This window comes from Enhydra lutris, unplaced genomic scaffold (genome assembly GCF_002288905.1).
Source record: "Enhydra lutris kenyoni isolate GAN:26980312 unplaced genomic scaffold, ASM228890v2 scaffoldscaffold5, whole genome shotgun sequence".
Taxonomy (NCBI): Eukaryota; Metazoa; Chordata; class Mammalia; order Carnivora; family Mustelidae; genus Enhydra; species Enhydra lutris.
The window spans coordinates 162,041-176,410 of NW_019154089.1; the positions used below are offsets into that span (position 1 = coordinate 162,041).

The window sequence follows — 14,370 nt, forward strand, 5'->3', positions numbered from 1 at the left end:
TTCAGCCTGGGGGTCCCCAGGTCGGTGACGGTGATGGTGATGTTGTACTCGACCTGGCTCTCTCTATCCAGCGCTCCTTCAGTTACCAAGGTGTAGAAGTTTTCGACTGATGGTCTTAGAAGAAAGGGCAGATTGTCATCTATAGAACAAATAACCTGTTGATTTTGTCCGGAATCTGCATCTGACACACTGAAAACTGCTACTATGATATCTGGCAGGTTTTCGGGAATGGGACTAATGAGTGAGGACATGGTCAATTGAGGAGGGTTGTCATTTACGTCCAGAACCTTGATGACTAAAGAACATTTTCCTGATAGTCCCCCGCCATCTGTAGCCTCAATATCCAAATGATAAGATTGAAATTCCTCAAAATCCAAAGTCTTTCTCAGTCGAATTTCTCCTGTAATTGCGTTTATTTCGAAGGGTTGATTAATGTCATCTACCTGAAATAGGGCATAAGATACCTCCCCAAAGGACCCTGCATCTAAATCTCTTGCTGAGACGGTGATAATCAGAGAGCCCAGGGAATTGTTTTCAGGGATTTGTGCCTCATAGAGCTCCTGAGCAAACTCTGGAGCGTTGTCATTGATGTCCAAGACCAGGATCTGAATCTCCGTGGTCCCAGACCGGGGCGGAGACCCACCATCCAGCGCTGTGAGGGTAAGCCTAAACTCAGGCTGCTCCTCGCGGTCCAGTGCTTTGTCTAGCACCAGCTCCGGGAACTTCCTGCCATCGCTGCGATTGCGAGTGAGAACGTGGAAATGAGGATTGGAGCTGATTATGTAGCTCTGAAGACTGTTGCTACCCACGTCTAAATCCTGTGCCATTTTCAAAGGAAATAGCTTTCCTGGTGTAGTAATTTCTGATATTTTTAGTAGCATTTCTCTGGTGGGGAACTCTGGGGCGTGGTCGTTTATATCTGTGATTCGTAAAGCAGCCTGAAAAAACTGCAAGGGATTTTCCATTAACACTTGGAAAGGTAGCACACATGGCTCAGTGGAGCCGCACAGCTCTTCCCGGTCCAGTTTCTCATTTAGCTGTAAATCATAGGTCTTTGGGTCAAGCTGCAAATACTGTCTGTTCCCCTTGAAAACAACCTGGGCACCCCGTGCAGCCAGTTCTCCTCTCCTGAGTCCCAGGTCCTTTGTCAAACTGGCCACAAATGTGCCAGTTTCTGACTCTTCCAATACATAATATTGAATCGATTCTGAACTGGCTTCCCACAAAAGCATCCATATAATAAAAATTGCCACTTGCCTTTTCTTGCAATGTGCTTTTGTTTGCACCATCCCCATTATGTCTGATCCCAGAGAAGAAAATCCTTTTCCAGTCCCCATCAGCACGTCCACCATCGACCCTCGGAAATGTCTTTGCTGTTGAATTTCGAATTTGTCTTATAACTTGTCTGGTGACGAGTACCTTCCTGAATACTTCTATCTTAGCTTTAGCTGTAAATGTGTTCTCTATTGGGGGGTGGGGGGCTTCTGAGTAAAATGGAGTCCACCGAATCTGCAGAGCTCTTATTCACTCTCTTAGCCTGCACTGCCACCACGCGTTCAAATTAGTAACTTCAGGAGGTGCATACAGGCAATACCAGTTTCGAAATCTTAGCCTTATAAAGACTTTCAGGTGGAGTCGGTGTTTCTCAAATTGTAGTATGTGAACTATATGCATAAATAATTACTTGGGAGTCATGAATTGTTTTTTTTTTTTTCAAGGTTGATTCCTGGGTTTCCCTCCAGACCTTGAATGAAATTCTATGGTAGAGCTAAGGGCTGAAAATCTGCACTTCAATCTAAGTGATTCTCATGCATATGAATGTTTAAGAATCATGCCCTCAGGTAGTGTAAACTTGCTATAATCAACTTTTATTCTTTGGCAGTGAAATTTATCTCTGTTGAGTAGTGTGATTTGGGAATCCAAGAAGTACCCTGTTTAATCGTCCCAGCAAGTCAATAAACTATACAAAATGTAAAATTTGGTTAGCAGCACCAATTATAAACAATTACTTCTGTAAGTTATATGGCTCATAAAATGGCATCAACAACAGACTTAATTTATTTTGTGGTTACACCTGCACAGTAAGGGAACAATTAGGCTCTTAGGAAGAAATTTGAAGACAACAAATACTTATAAGTATCTTATCAGTTAAGTTATTTAAAAGAGGAAGTAGTGGGGCACCTGGGTGATGCAGTCAGCTAAGCCTGGTTTAGGCTTAGCTGACTCAGTTTCGGCTCCTGTTATGATCTTGAGGTTGTGAGACAGAACCCCAAGATGGCTCTGAGCTCCCTGTGAGTCTGCTTAAGACTCTTTCCCTCTTCCACTGTCCCTCACTGCTGCACTCTCTCTCAAATAAATATGTCTTTTTAAAAAGAATTTTGACAGACAAAGATCACAAGTAGGCAGAGAGGCAGGCAGAAGGGGCAGGGGATGCAGGCTCCCTGCCGAGCAGGGAGCCCAATGAGGGGCTTGATCCCAGGACCCTGAGATCACCACCCGAGACGAAGGCAGAGGCTTTAACCCACTGACCCACCCAGGTGCCCCATCAAATAAATAAATCTTTAAAAGAGGAACTAGCAACAATCCATCTGTCATAAGTAGGCATTTTAGGATTTTACTTCATTTAGTATGGATAGAATTGGTCATGATTTTATTAGGTTTGTTCATTTTATTATAACTTTTAAATCAAATTTCCCTCCTATATTAATCAAGTCCTAAATACATTATTATGTTGTAAAGACATAATGAAACGCAGAGAACATTCAAGAATCACCTCTACCATCCTCTCACAACAAGGTTGACACTAGTTGCTCTAAACAAACACCAAATAGGGTAGTGAATTACATTTGACGGAATTCCACAGAATTCAATGATGGTTCATCATGGCTATACTCATTTCTATCACCATTTCTGCTCAGATAAATGGGAAAATATGTCTTTAAATATCAGAATACATGAAATGGGTCAGTGCACAGATAAGAACACAAAATATGCCAAACATAATCTCACTTCAGATTTATTTCATATTTCTTGAAAGGTGAAATCAATTGAGTTCAACAAAGTTCACTTCAGGTAAGAGCCAAAATGGTGGAAGATTAAAAATGATGATTTTTTAAAAAGACTTTGTTTATTTGAGAAAGAGAGCAGGAATAGGGGTAGAGGGAGAAGCAGGTTCCCTGCTCAGCTTGATCCCAAGACCCTGAGATCATGACCCCAGTTGAAGGCAGATGCTTAACCGAATGAGCCACCTAGGCTCCCCTAAAAATGAAGATATTTTTCAAGATGTTTCAACTCTAGGTAAAACAAGTAAAGCTAAATAAAGTCTAAACTCTGAACAGATGAAATAATTTTTCAGTTAAAAAACATCTCTATTGGGGCACCTGGGTGGCTCAGTGGGTTAAGCCTCTGCCTTCGGCTCAGGTCATGATCTCAGGGTCCTGGGATTGAGTCCCGCATCGGGCTCTCTGCTCGGTGGAGAACCTGCTTCCTCCTCTGTCTCTCTCTCTGCCTGCCTCTCTGCCTACTTGTGATCTCTCTCTCTGTGAAATAAATAAATAAAATCTTAAAAAAAAAACCACATCTCTATCTACCCAGAAGGATAAAAATAAGATCACTGTGACCAGCCTCCATGGTTCACTTGATAAATGTTACTGAGAATAGACTTCCTTAAGAGTACAACAAAATAAACTGATGAAGTAAAACCAGCAATCGTAAACATATTAGATGGGTTTAGTTTCTTCTCTGAAACAAAGTTATTTCCAACTCAATCCTAAATGCTTCCTTCCTTCCGTGGGCATTCCGATTCCAGCTTGATGGCATCCCTGGCTTCTGTGTAGTCCATTGTGCATTCTCTTTGCCTGCAGGGCCACCAGGCATCTTCACATATAGCTTACTGAATTATTTTTCATTTTAAAGCAAATTTTACTAGCAGTACTGTATCGGTGAAACTCAATTTAGATCATTGAAATTTCTTTGAGAACGTTGCTTGTTATGAGAGAAAAAAAATGATATCTTAATGTATCATCCAAGTATTATTGGTTGGTATGTGAAGACACTGCCTTTGTATGGAAATGGATTACTTTAGATTCTTTCAGGAGAATGCTTCTCTGTTTTATTCTCTTTTGCTTTCCTTTGCTAGAATAGAGCTGAATTGACATTAATAAACTTGTCTCACAAGTAATAACTCACTAACATTTGTGGGAAAAGTTCAACACATTCAAAGCAAACAGTGTAACTTCCATGTACACATTACCCAGCTTCATATCTTGTCTTGTTTCATCTATACCTTCCCCTCCACTCTCCACTTCCCACTCAATGTTTGTTTTTGTGTAGGTCTTTTCTTAAGGTTATGTTCACACAAATTGAAATGCTCCAATCTTAATTGTACAAATGGATCCATCCATGTAACCCACACCTATTTCAAGATATAGAATATTTCCATCATTCACTGGGAATCTTTAATCATATTTTCCAACTTAATTTTAATAATTAGGTGGCAAAATCTTGGTCTCCTCTGGACACAACATGGAAAGGTAAACAATGTAAAAAAACCCCACCATGCCTTATGCTCATTATGCTCATGTATGCTTATGTGAAGTGACAGCTCATTAAGATTAATTTAACTGATTATTACCAGTGAGCTGAAATAATACTTTGGTGAAACATTGTAAAGTATATTAACCTCAATTTTATTTAGTTACCTTACAATTATTGCATAGCTGATCAAGCTAGTTTCCATTTTTATGCTACAAATGTTTGTTTTCTTTACATTCCATTATAAATTTTTAAAATTCTTGAAGTTCTGAATGTGAGAATCCATCAAAATCCTAGAGGAGAATACAGGAGGACCTCTTTGACCTCAGCTGCAACAATTTATTGTAAGACATGTCTCCAAAGGTAAGGGAAACAAAAGCAAACTATTGGAACTTCTTCAAGATAAAAAACTTCTGCATAGGAAAGGAAATAGTTGACAAAACCAAAAGACAGCCTACACAATGGGAGAAGAAATTTGCAAAGTCTTATCAGACAAAGGGTTAGTATCCAACATCTATAAGGAACTTATCAAACTCAACACCCAAAAAATAAATAATGGAGTCAAGAAATGGGCAGAAGACATGAACAGACATTTCTCCAAAGAAAACATACAAATGGCCACTAGACACATGAAAAAATGTTCAGCATCCCTCAGCATCAGGGAAATACAGATCAAAACCACAATGAGATACCACATCACACCAGTCAGAATGGCTAAAATTAACAAGTCAGGAAATAACAAATGTTAGCAAGGATGTGAAGAAGGGGGACCCTTCTTACACTGTTGGTGGGAATGCAAGCTGGTGCAGCCACTCTGGAGAACAGTATGAAGGTTCCTCAAAAAGTTGAAAATAGAGCTACCCTATGACACAGCAATTGCACTACTAGGTATTTACCCTAAAGATACAAACACAGCATCCAAAGGGGCACCTGCACCCCAATGTTTATAGCATCAGTGTCCACAACAGCCAAACTATGGAACTATGGAAAGAGCCCAGCTGTCCATCGACAGATGAATGGATAAAGAAGGTGTAGAATATATATACAATGGAATATTACTCAGCCATCAAAAAATGAAATCTTACCATTTACAATGATGCGAATGGAACTAGAGGGCATTATGCTAAGTGAAATCAGTCAAATTAGAGAAAGAAACTTTCATATAACTTCACTCATATGTGGAATCTAAGAAATAAAACAGAGGATCAATCATAAGGAAGGGAGGGAAAAATAAGATGACAAAATCAGAGAGGGACACAAACCATACGAAACTTTTAACTATAGGAAACAAACTGAGGGTTGCAGATAGGGAGGGGGGTGGGGGGATGGGGTAACTAGGTGATGGACATTAAGGAGGGCACATGATATAATGAGCACTGGGTGTTATATGCAACTGATAAATAACTGAACTCTACCTATGATACTAATAATACACTATAAGTTAATTAATTGAATTTAAATAAAATAAAATTTAAAACAAAAAATGAAAAACATAAAAATTCTTCAAGTTTACTAAAAATGAAAAAGACTAACCTTCAAGATTAATCTCCCAAATCTTTAATTTTGTTATGCATCTCTTAAAAACCTTATTTAATTTAGCTGTATCCAAAGAAAAACACTAATTCAGGACCAAGATGGAAATATGTAAGCAATCACTTAAAGAACCCTCTGAATTGATGGGAGAAATGGTGCAGAAAAGTTAAAATATAAAGGATTTGAGGGGCTTCTAGTTGGCTCAGGTAGTTAAGCTTCCAACTCTTGATTTCAGTTGAGCTCATGGTCTCAGGGTTGTGAGATCACTGAGCCCTGTGGCTCTGTGCTGGGCATGTAGCCTGCTTAAGATTCTCTCTCTCTCTCTTTCTCTCTTTCCCCCTCTAAAAAAACAACAAAGAACCAGCTTTTTATTTAATTGATTTTCTCTATTTTTATTTTTATTTTGGATTTTGTTGGTTTCTTCTATTATTTTTATTTATTTCCTTCCTTCCTCCTGTTTCCCCTGCTTGTTTTGGGTGTTTTTTACTGTTCTTTTTCTAGATTCTTGAGGTGGGAGACTAGATAATTGATTTGAGGCTTTTTCCTCTTTTCTTAGTGTTATAGATATCCCTCTCTGCACTGCTTTAGCTTTGTTGTCTTTTCCTTTTCTTCTTTTAAAAAAAGATTTTTTTTATTTATTTGACAGAGAGTACAAGCAGGGGAGTGGCAGGCAGAGGGAGAGGGAGAAGCAGGCTCCCCACTGAGCAGGAAACCTGATGTGGGGGCTCAATCCCAGGACCCCAGGATCATGACCTGAGCCAAAGGCAGACACTTAACCACTTAACCGTCTGAGCCACACAGGCACTCCTGTCTTTTCATTTTCTATCCAGCTTGATATAGTTTTTATATCTTTTGAGACTTTGTCTTTGATCCAGGGATTAATTAGAAGTGTGTTGTTTAGTTTCACGTGTTTGAAGATTTTCCTGTATTTTTATGTTATTGCTTTTTTAGTTTGATTCCATTTTGACTGGAGAACCCACACTGTATGATTTTAATTCTTTTAAATTGGTTGAAGTTTGTGTTATGGCCTTGCTTATGTAGTTTATCTTGTATATTTTCTGGAAGCACTTGGAAAGAATGCACATTCTAGTGTTTTTGGCTAGGAATTTCATAAATACACATTAGATTCTCTTGGTTGATGGTGTTGTTTAGTTCTGAATTCTTGCTGATTTTCTGTCTAAGTTGTTCTATCACTTGTTAAGAGAGGGTGCTGAAATATCCAACTTTGATTGTAGATCTATTTTTCCTTCCACTTCTGCCAATTTTTGCTTCACAAAATTTGCATCTTTGTTACTTAGTGTATACATACTAAATATATATGGAATACATAGGAATGCTCTGTCTTCTTCTATCATTATATAATGTCCTAGTTTGTCACTTTCTGGTCATTTTCTTCCCTCTGATGTCTACTTTATCTGACATTAGTATGGTCATTCTTGATATATTTTTATTAAACTTTGCATAATACATTTCCCACCTTTTTCATTCAATCTGCCTATATCATACTTGAAGTGAAGTTTCTTGTAGACAGCATACAGTTAGACAATTTTTAATCAATCTCTTTGCTTTAATTGGTGTGTTTACACCATTTACATGTAATGTAATAACTGATGTTAGAGCATAAGCCTAACATTTTTTTGTTTTCTATTTGTTCTTTAGGAGTTTTTTTTGTTTCTCTCTTTTCTTTTTCCTACCTTCCTGTGTGTTATTAGAACATTTCTTAGAGTTCCACTTTGATATATCTGTAGTGTTTTTTAAAACTGTTATCACATTGTATAGCTTTTATTGTGGTTGCTCCATACATAACTTATTAGTTTACTGGTATTGTCATTTTACCAGTTCAAGAGCAGGGTGGAAAACTTACCTCCCTTTACATCCCTTTACCATCCCCATTTATAACTGTCTTAAAAATTTCCTCTCTAGGGGCGCCTGGGTGGCTCAGTGGGTTAAAGCCTCTGCCTTCAGCAGGGTCCTGGGATCGAGCCCCGCATCGGGCTCTCTGCTCGGCAGGGAGACTGCTTCCTCTTCTCTCTCTCTGCCTGCCTCTCTGCCTACTTGTGATCTCTATCTGTCAAATAAAATAAATAAAATCTTTAAAAAAATTGTCCTCTCTATATACTTAGAACTATATCAGACATAATCAGATATAATTTGGGATTCAACCATCAAACATAATTTAGGAAACTCAAGGAAAGCCTATCATATTTACCCATATTTTTGTTTACTGTGTTTTTCTTCTTTACTGATATCCCAAGATTCCTTTTTTTTTTTTAAAGTGGGCTCCATGTCCAACATGGGGTCGAACTTAAAACCCTGAAATCAAGAGTCGCATGCTCTCATTGAATCCCAAGATTCTTTTCTTTTTAATTGATTCCTTCCATTTGGAGAACTTCCATCACCCATTCTTTTAGGGTAGGTGTACTGGAAACAAATTCTCTTCCTGAAGGATATTTTCACTGGATATAGAATTCTGAGTTAACATTTCTTTTCTCTCAGCACTTGAAAAATATGTATCCTTCTTTCTGACCTCTATGGTTTTTGATGAGAAGTCTACTGTCCCTCAAATTGTTATTGCTTATGAATAATGTGTCATTTCTCTTTCACTGCTTTCAAGATTTTTTCCTTGCCTTTAGTGTTCAAGAACTTTGACTATGATGTCTTTTGGTGTGGATTACTAATTATGATGCCATGAAGTTTTCCCCCATGTTTTCAGCATGTTGCTCCTCTGCTGTGAAGTTGCCTGGATCTCCCTGCTTCCTGTAGCAACATATATCAACACTTCTCCTAGGGAAGAAATATAAATACTCAAAATAAAGTGAGGCACTCACTTTAAAAAAGGATGGAGAAGAAAAACCAAAGATATAAAATAAAAGATTAATATAAGAAACATAGAGAAATAATTGAGAATGTTCAATATCTGACAAACACAAGTCTCAGAGGAAAAAAACAGACAAAATTAGGAATACAGTTATTAAGGCAATAATAGTAGAGATGAAATAGTTCCAGATATGAAAAAGCATAAATTGTTAGAACATATAAGACATTAAATGACATATAATATAGAACATATCAATGAAGTGTAAGAGAAAACTAAATACATTTTCAGACATGTGGAGACAAGAGTTTATTTTTCATGTACTGTCTCAGGAATCCACTTGAGGATCTACTGTAGCAAAGAGAGGGACTTTTTTTTTTAAAGGAGATAAGTAATCTATCAATGGACTTAACTAGGAGAGGTATGACAACAAGATGATAGTTTTGTTCACACTTAGAGATCATTTAGCCCAGGAAGAACCAGAAAGATAGGGGGCTTTGGGTAAGAAATATGGGAACCTGAATTATTGATTTAAAGAAATTTGAAGATCGGGGCGCCTGGGTGGCTCAGTGGGTTAAGCCTCTGCCTTCAGCTCAGGTCATGATCCCAGGGTCCTGGGATCGAGCCCGAGCCCCGCATTGGGCTCTCTGCTCAGCAGGGAGCCTGCCTCCCTTCCTCTCTCTGTGCCTGCCTCTCTGCCTACTTGTAATCTCTGTCTGTCAAATAAATAAATAAATAAATCTTTAAAAAAAAAGATATTTGAAGATATGGTAAAACCAACTGATGGAGTCTAAAATGGTGAATCTATTTGATCTTGATTCTAGGAACACTCTGTTTTCAATGACACAGGAAACACAAGAATAGATCAAAGGAGCAGAAAACACAGTCTTTACCACTAAGTAATATGGCTCTGCAATGAATAATGTATGTTAAAAATATAACATAAAATTTAACATCATAACCATTGTTCAGTGTACAGGTCAGCAGTGTTAAGTATATTCACATTGCTGTGAAACAGATCTTCAGGACGTTTTCATTTTGCAAATCTGAAACTCTATAGCCATTAAACAAAATTCCCCTTTTCCTCCTCCCCCCATCCCTGGTAACCACCATTCTACTTTCTGTTTGTATGAATTTAACAACTTTAGAAACATGATTTAAGTGGAATCATACAGTATTTCCTTTTTGTGACTATCTTATTTCACTTAGGATATTGCCCTCAAAGTTCATCCATGCTGTCGCATGTGATAGGCTTGCCTTCTTTTTTTAAGGCTGAATAATAGTCCACTTTTTAAACACACACACACACACACACGCACACACACACACAATCACATTTTTTTTATTCATTCATCCATATGTGGGTATTTGGGTTGCTTCCATCTCTTACCAGTTGTGAATACTGCTGCTATGAATATGGGTGCATGAATATCTCTTTGAGATCCTGCTTTCAATTCCTGAAGATACACACCCAGGAATGAAATTGCTGGATCATATAGAAGTTCTCTTTTAAATGTCTTGAGGAGCCTCCATACTGTTTTTTTTTAAAAGATTTTATTTATTTATTTGACAGAGAGAGCTCACAAGTAGACAGAGAGGCAGGCAGAGAGAGTGGGGGGAAGCAGGCTCCCCGCTGAGCAGAGAGCCCAATGCGGGGCTCAATCCCAGGACCCTGGGATCATGACCTGAGCTGAAAGCAGAGGCTTAAACCCACTGAGCCACCCAGGCGCCCCTCTCCATACTGTTTTTATAGCAGTTGCACCATTTTACAATCTCATCAACAGTGCACAAAGGTACCAGTTTCTCCACATCCTTGCAAACACTTGCTATTTCCTGGTTCTTGATATCAGTCATCCTCATGTGTGTGAGGAAATACCCCAGTATGGTTTGGATTTCCATTTCTCTGATGGTTAGTGATGTTGAACATTTTTCCATATTTTTGTTGGTCATCTGCACATAATCTTTGGAGAAATTTCTGTTCAAGTACTTTGCTCATTTTTAAATGTGGTTACTTGATATTTTGTTGTTTCTATTGGATTGTAGGAGTTCTTAAATATTGACATTAACCACTTATCAGATAAAAGATTTGCAAATATTTTCTCCCATTCAGTAGATCCTCTTTTCACTGTTTACTGTGTTTTTTGACGCATAAAACTTTAAGTTTGATGTAGTGTCATTTGTCTATTTTTGCCTTCGTTGCTTTTGTTGTCATACCCAAGAAGTCATTGCCAAATTCAATATCATGAAGCTTTTCTCCTGTGCTTTCTTCTATGAATTTTACAGAGCAATGAATATTTTGAGAGAGAGAAAATCAGCCTCTTATAAATAGGAACTGGCCTAGCACTCACAAATCGGCCATCATCTTCTGTTGAATACAAACAACTTCACAGAACAACATCGTTAAAGATCACTGTGACAAGATAGAACAAAACTGCAGTAAGATGACACCATGATCATGCTTGAGCAGAGACAAAAACAAGAACATTGTAAAACCAAAAAAATGACCAAGTCCTTTGTCCTGGCTTATTATGAGTGAATACTGGTTTAAAAAAATATTTACAGGGGCGCCTGGGTGGCTCAGTGGGTTAAAGCCTCTGCCTTTGGCTCAGGTCATGATCCCAGGGTCCTGGGATTGAGCCCCACATCAGGCTCTCTGCTCAGCAGGGAGTCTGCTTCCCTTCCCCTCTCTCTGCCTGCCTTTCTGCCTGCTTGTGATCTCTGTCTGTCAAATAAATAAATAAAATCTTTAAAAAAAATTTACGGCTTTAACCTCACTTTCTTTTTTTCATCTCCTAAATAAAATTCAGTAAGACCTCTAAATGGAATTACTGCCATTCACTGAAAGCATCCAATCCAGGGCTACTTCCTTGAACCCTATGCAAAATCACCTAACACAAGCCCAAAACTTATAGCTCCTTTAAAAAAAAAATTTTAGGGGCACCTGGGTGGCTCAGTGGGTTAAGCCTCTGCCTTCAGCTCAGGTCCTGATCTCAGGGTCCTGGGATAGAGCCCCGCATCAGGCTTTCTACTCAGTGGGGAGCCTGCTTCCCCATCTCTCTCTGCCTGCCTCTCTGCCTACTTGTGATCTCTCCCTGTCAAATGAATAAATAAAATATTTTAAAAAATATATAAAAAAAGATTTTATTTATTCATTTGACAGAAAGAGAAAGAGATGCAGTGAGAGAAGGAACACAAGCAGGGGGAGTGGGAGAGGGAGAAGAAGTAGGCTTCCCACTGAGCAAGGAGTCCAATGCAGGGCTCCATTCTAGGACCCTGAGAACCAGGACCTGAGCCAAAGGCAGAGGCTTAATGACTGAGCCACCCAGGTGCCCCTGTATAGCTCCTTTTTAAGGCGCTATTCCTAAGGTGACCCATGCTTTCCCAGAATGTGCAGTTTCCCTCATTACCAGTCAATAAACCCAACTTTGTTCTGAATCAGTGTGTCCCTGGTGATTTTTGGATGCAGGGCATTCATAATTTATATGTCATTAAAGGTGAATTTTTAATGTTGATTTTCAGCAAACGGGTGTACAGACAAAAGGGGGAATTCTTAGCTATGGCTATGGAGTAAAAAAATGTCATCAACCTTGACAAAAGTAAAAGTTAATTTGACAGAGATCTGAAAGTGTTAAGGGAGAAAGAAGGTAAGAGAGAAAAAATAAGAATTATATTCCTCTGTCATACAAATAAATGCAAAGGAACTATTGTTAGTGGAACAATAAATGTTAGTGGAATAATAAATAAAAGGTTTCAGTTTGTGCAGGGAAGTACTGGAAAACAGTGACACAGCCATATGTGAAGAATGGGTGAGAGAAGTTTTAAGTGTGCTAGGTACTAAACAACAGCAGGAAATTGAGGAAATTGTTAAAGTTTATGAAAAAGTTACAAACACATTCTTTAATAATATAGAAATGAATATAAAAAGAACTAGAAATAAAAGGTTTAAAAGTACTTTCAATGGGATAAAATGAAAAATAATACCAAGCGTTGGCAAAAATGTGGAGGAACTGGTACATCCAGACTGTACTGACAGCAGTGTAAACTGGTAGAACCAGTTTGGAAAACTATTTGGAAGTATCTACTAAACGTGACCATGTACTTTGTAAATGAGCAGGAATTTCACTCCTAAGTATATACCAACAGAAAGGCATATACATGTTGGCCAAAGGACATGTATGAGAATGTTCAAAGCATGTTGCACCGACCCAAATATCCATCTACAGAAGGATGGGCAATAAATTGTGGAATATTCACATAATGGAATACTATAGAGAAATGAGAATAAAAAACTAAAATTAAAACCAGTATCATGGACAAATATCATAAACATAATGTTTAGTGAAAGCAGACAGACACACAAAGAGTTCATACTCTACGATTCCATTGATATAAATTCAAAATAGGCAAAAACTAAAACATACTATTGGCAGTCAGCATATTTGTTATACTTGGGCTGGTAGTGACTTTAAGAGGTGATTTCTGTGACACTTGAAATGCTAGCAATGTTTCATTTCTTCATCAAGATACTGGTACCAAGTATGTTCACTTTCTGAAAACACACTGAGCTGATGTTAGGGTTTGTTCCCTTTTCTGTATGTATAATTCAATAAAAAATGTTTTTTTTTAAAGTTTGCCAGTGTGGATCAGAGCTATGAAAGAAAAGTAGAAGATTGTTGCCTTTTAAAAAAACATTTACTTACTTATTTGAGAGAGAGAGAGCAGGTGGGTGGGAAGGGCAGAGAGAGAGAGAGAATTTCAGGTTGACTTCCTGTTGAGCCCAGAGCCCCACGCAGGAGGATTCCTACCCAAGATCAACACCTGAGCCAAAATCAAGAGTCCAAATTCTTAACCATAGGAGCTACCCAGGTGCCCAGGTTGTTGTTGCCTTTTGTCAGGTTTTCTAACACACTACATTTGTTATCATGTGCATTTATTCCTTTGAAAACAAAATAAAATTATGTAAAAACTTTTATTTTTGCTATTTAACATCAAAAACACTGTGAGTGTGATGAAACAATGGATGGAATACAGAGAAAAACAATATTTGATTTCATTAAAATAGTGCACCCTGACAAATACCATCAGGAGTAAACATCTGAGAAAAAAGCATGCATAGATTTCAGGTGGCATTGTGTAAATAGATGCAATGACATAGAATTCAGCTTTTCAAAACCAGACAAGATAAAGTTCAAAGAATAAATTCACTACAAAAGGGAAATCATACCTGAAGGAGGGGTTTTTCTCCATGACGTGCTCAAACTCGGCCTTTGGGGACATTAGAGATAAATGACAAAAACAAGGCATTATGATCCCATCCCTAACTGAATCCAAAGCTATTCCGGAAGGTGGCATTTCCCTCTATTTCTTCGCCAGCGCCATTCGATGTAAATTTGGGAATAATTGGCTTCAAAAACTTGAAGTCGCCGGTCTCAGATCCTCCCCTCAGACACACCTCATACTGGTAGCTGTGGGACAGGGTCCCCGCGCCG

At 38.3% G+C, this 14,370-nt stretch overlaps 1 protein-coding gene across 1 annotated transcript in view; it reads right to left on the minus strand.

The window, feature by feature from the left end:
- Nucleotides 1-14,370, minus strand: part of LOC111141051 (protocadherin beta-5-like) — a 19,480-nt gene that overhangs the window by 3,212 nt on the left and 1,898 nt on the right. Inside the window, exons 2-3 of the mRNA XM_022493380.1 lie at nt 11,015-11,028; nt 87-938 (exon numbers count right to left, since the gene is read on the minus strand). Coding sequence (XP_022349088.1) covers nt 87-938; nt 11,015-11,028 — 866 coding nt within the window. The remainder of the gene's footprint in view (nt 1-86; nt 939-11,014; nt 11,029-14,370) is intronic.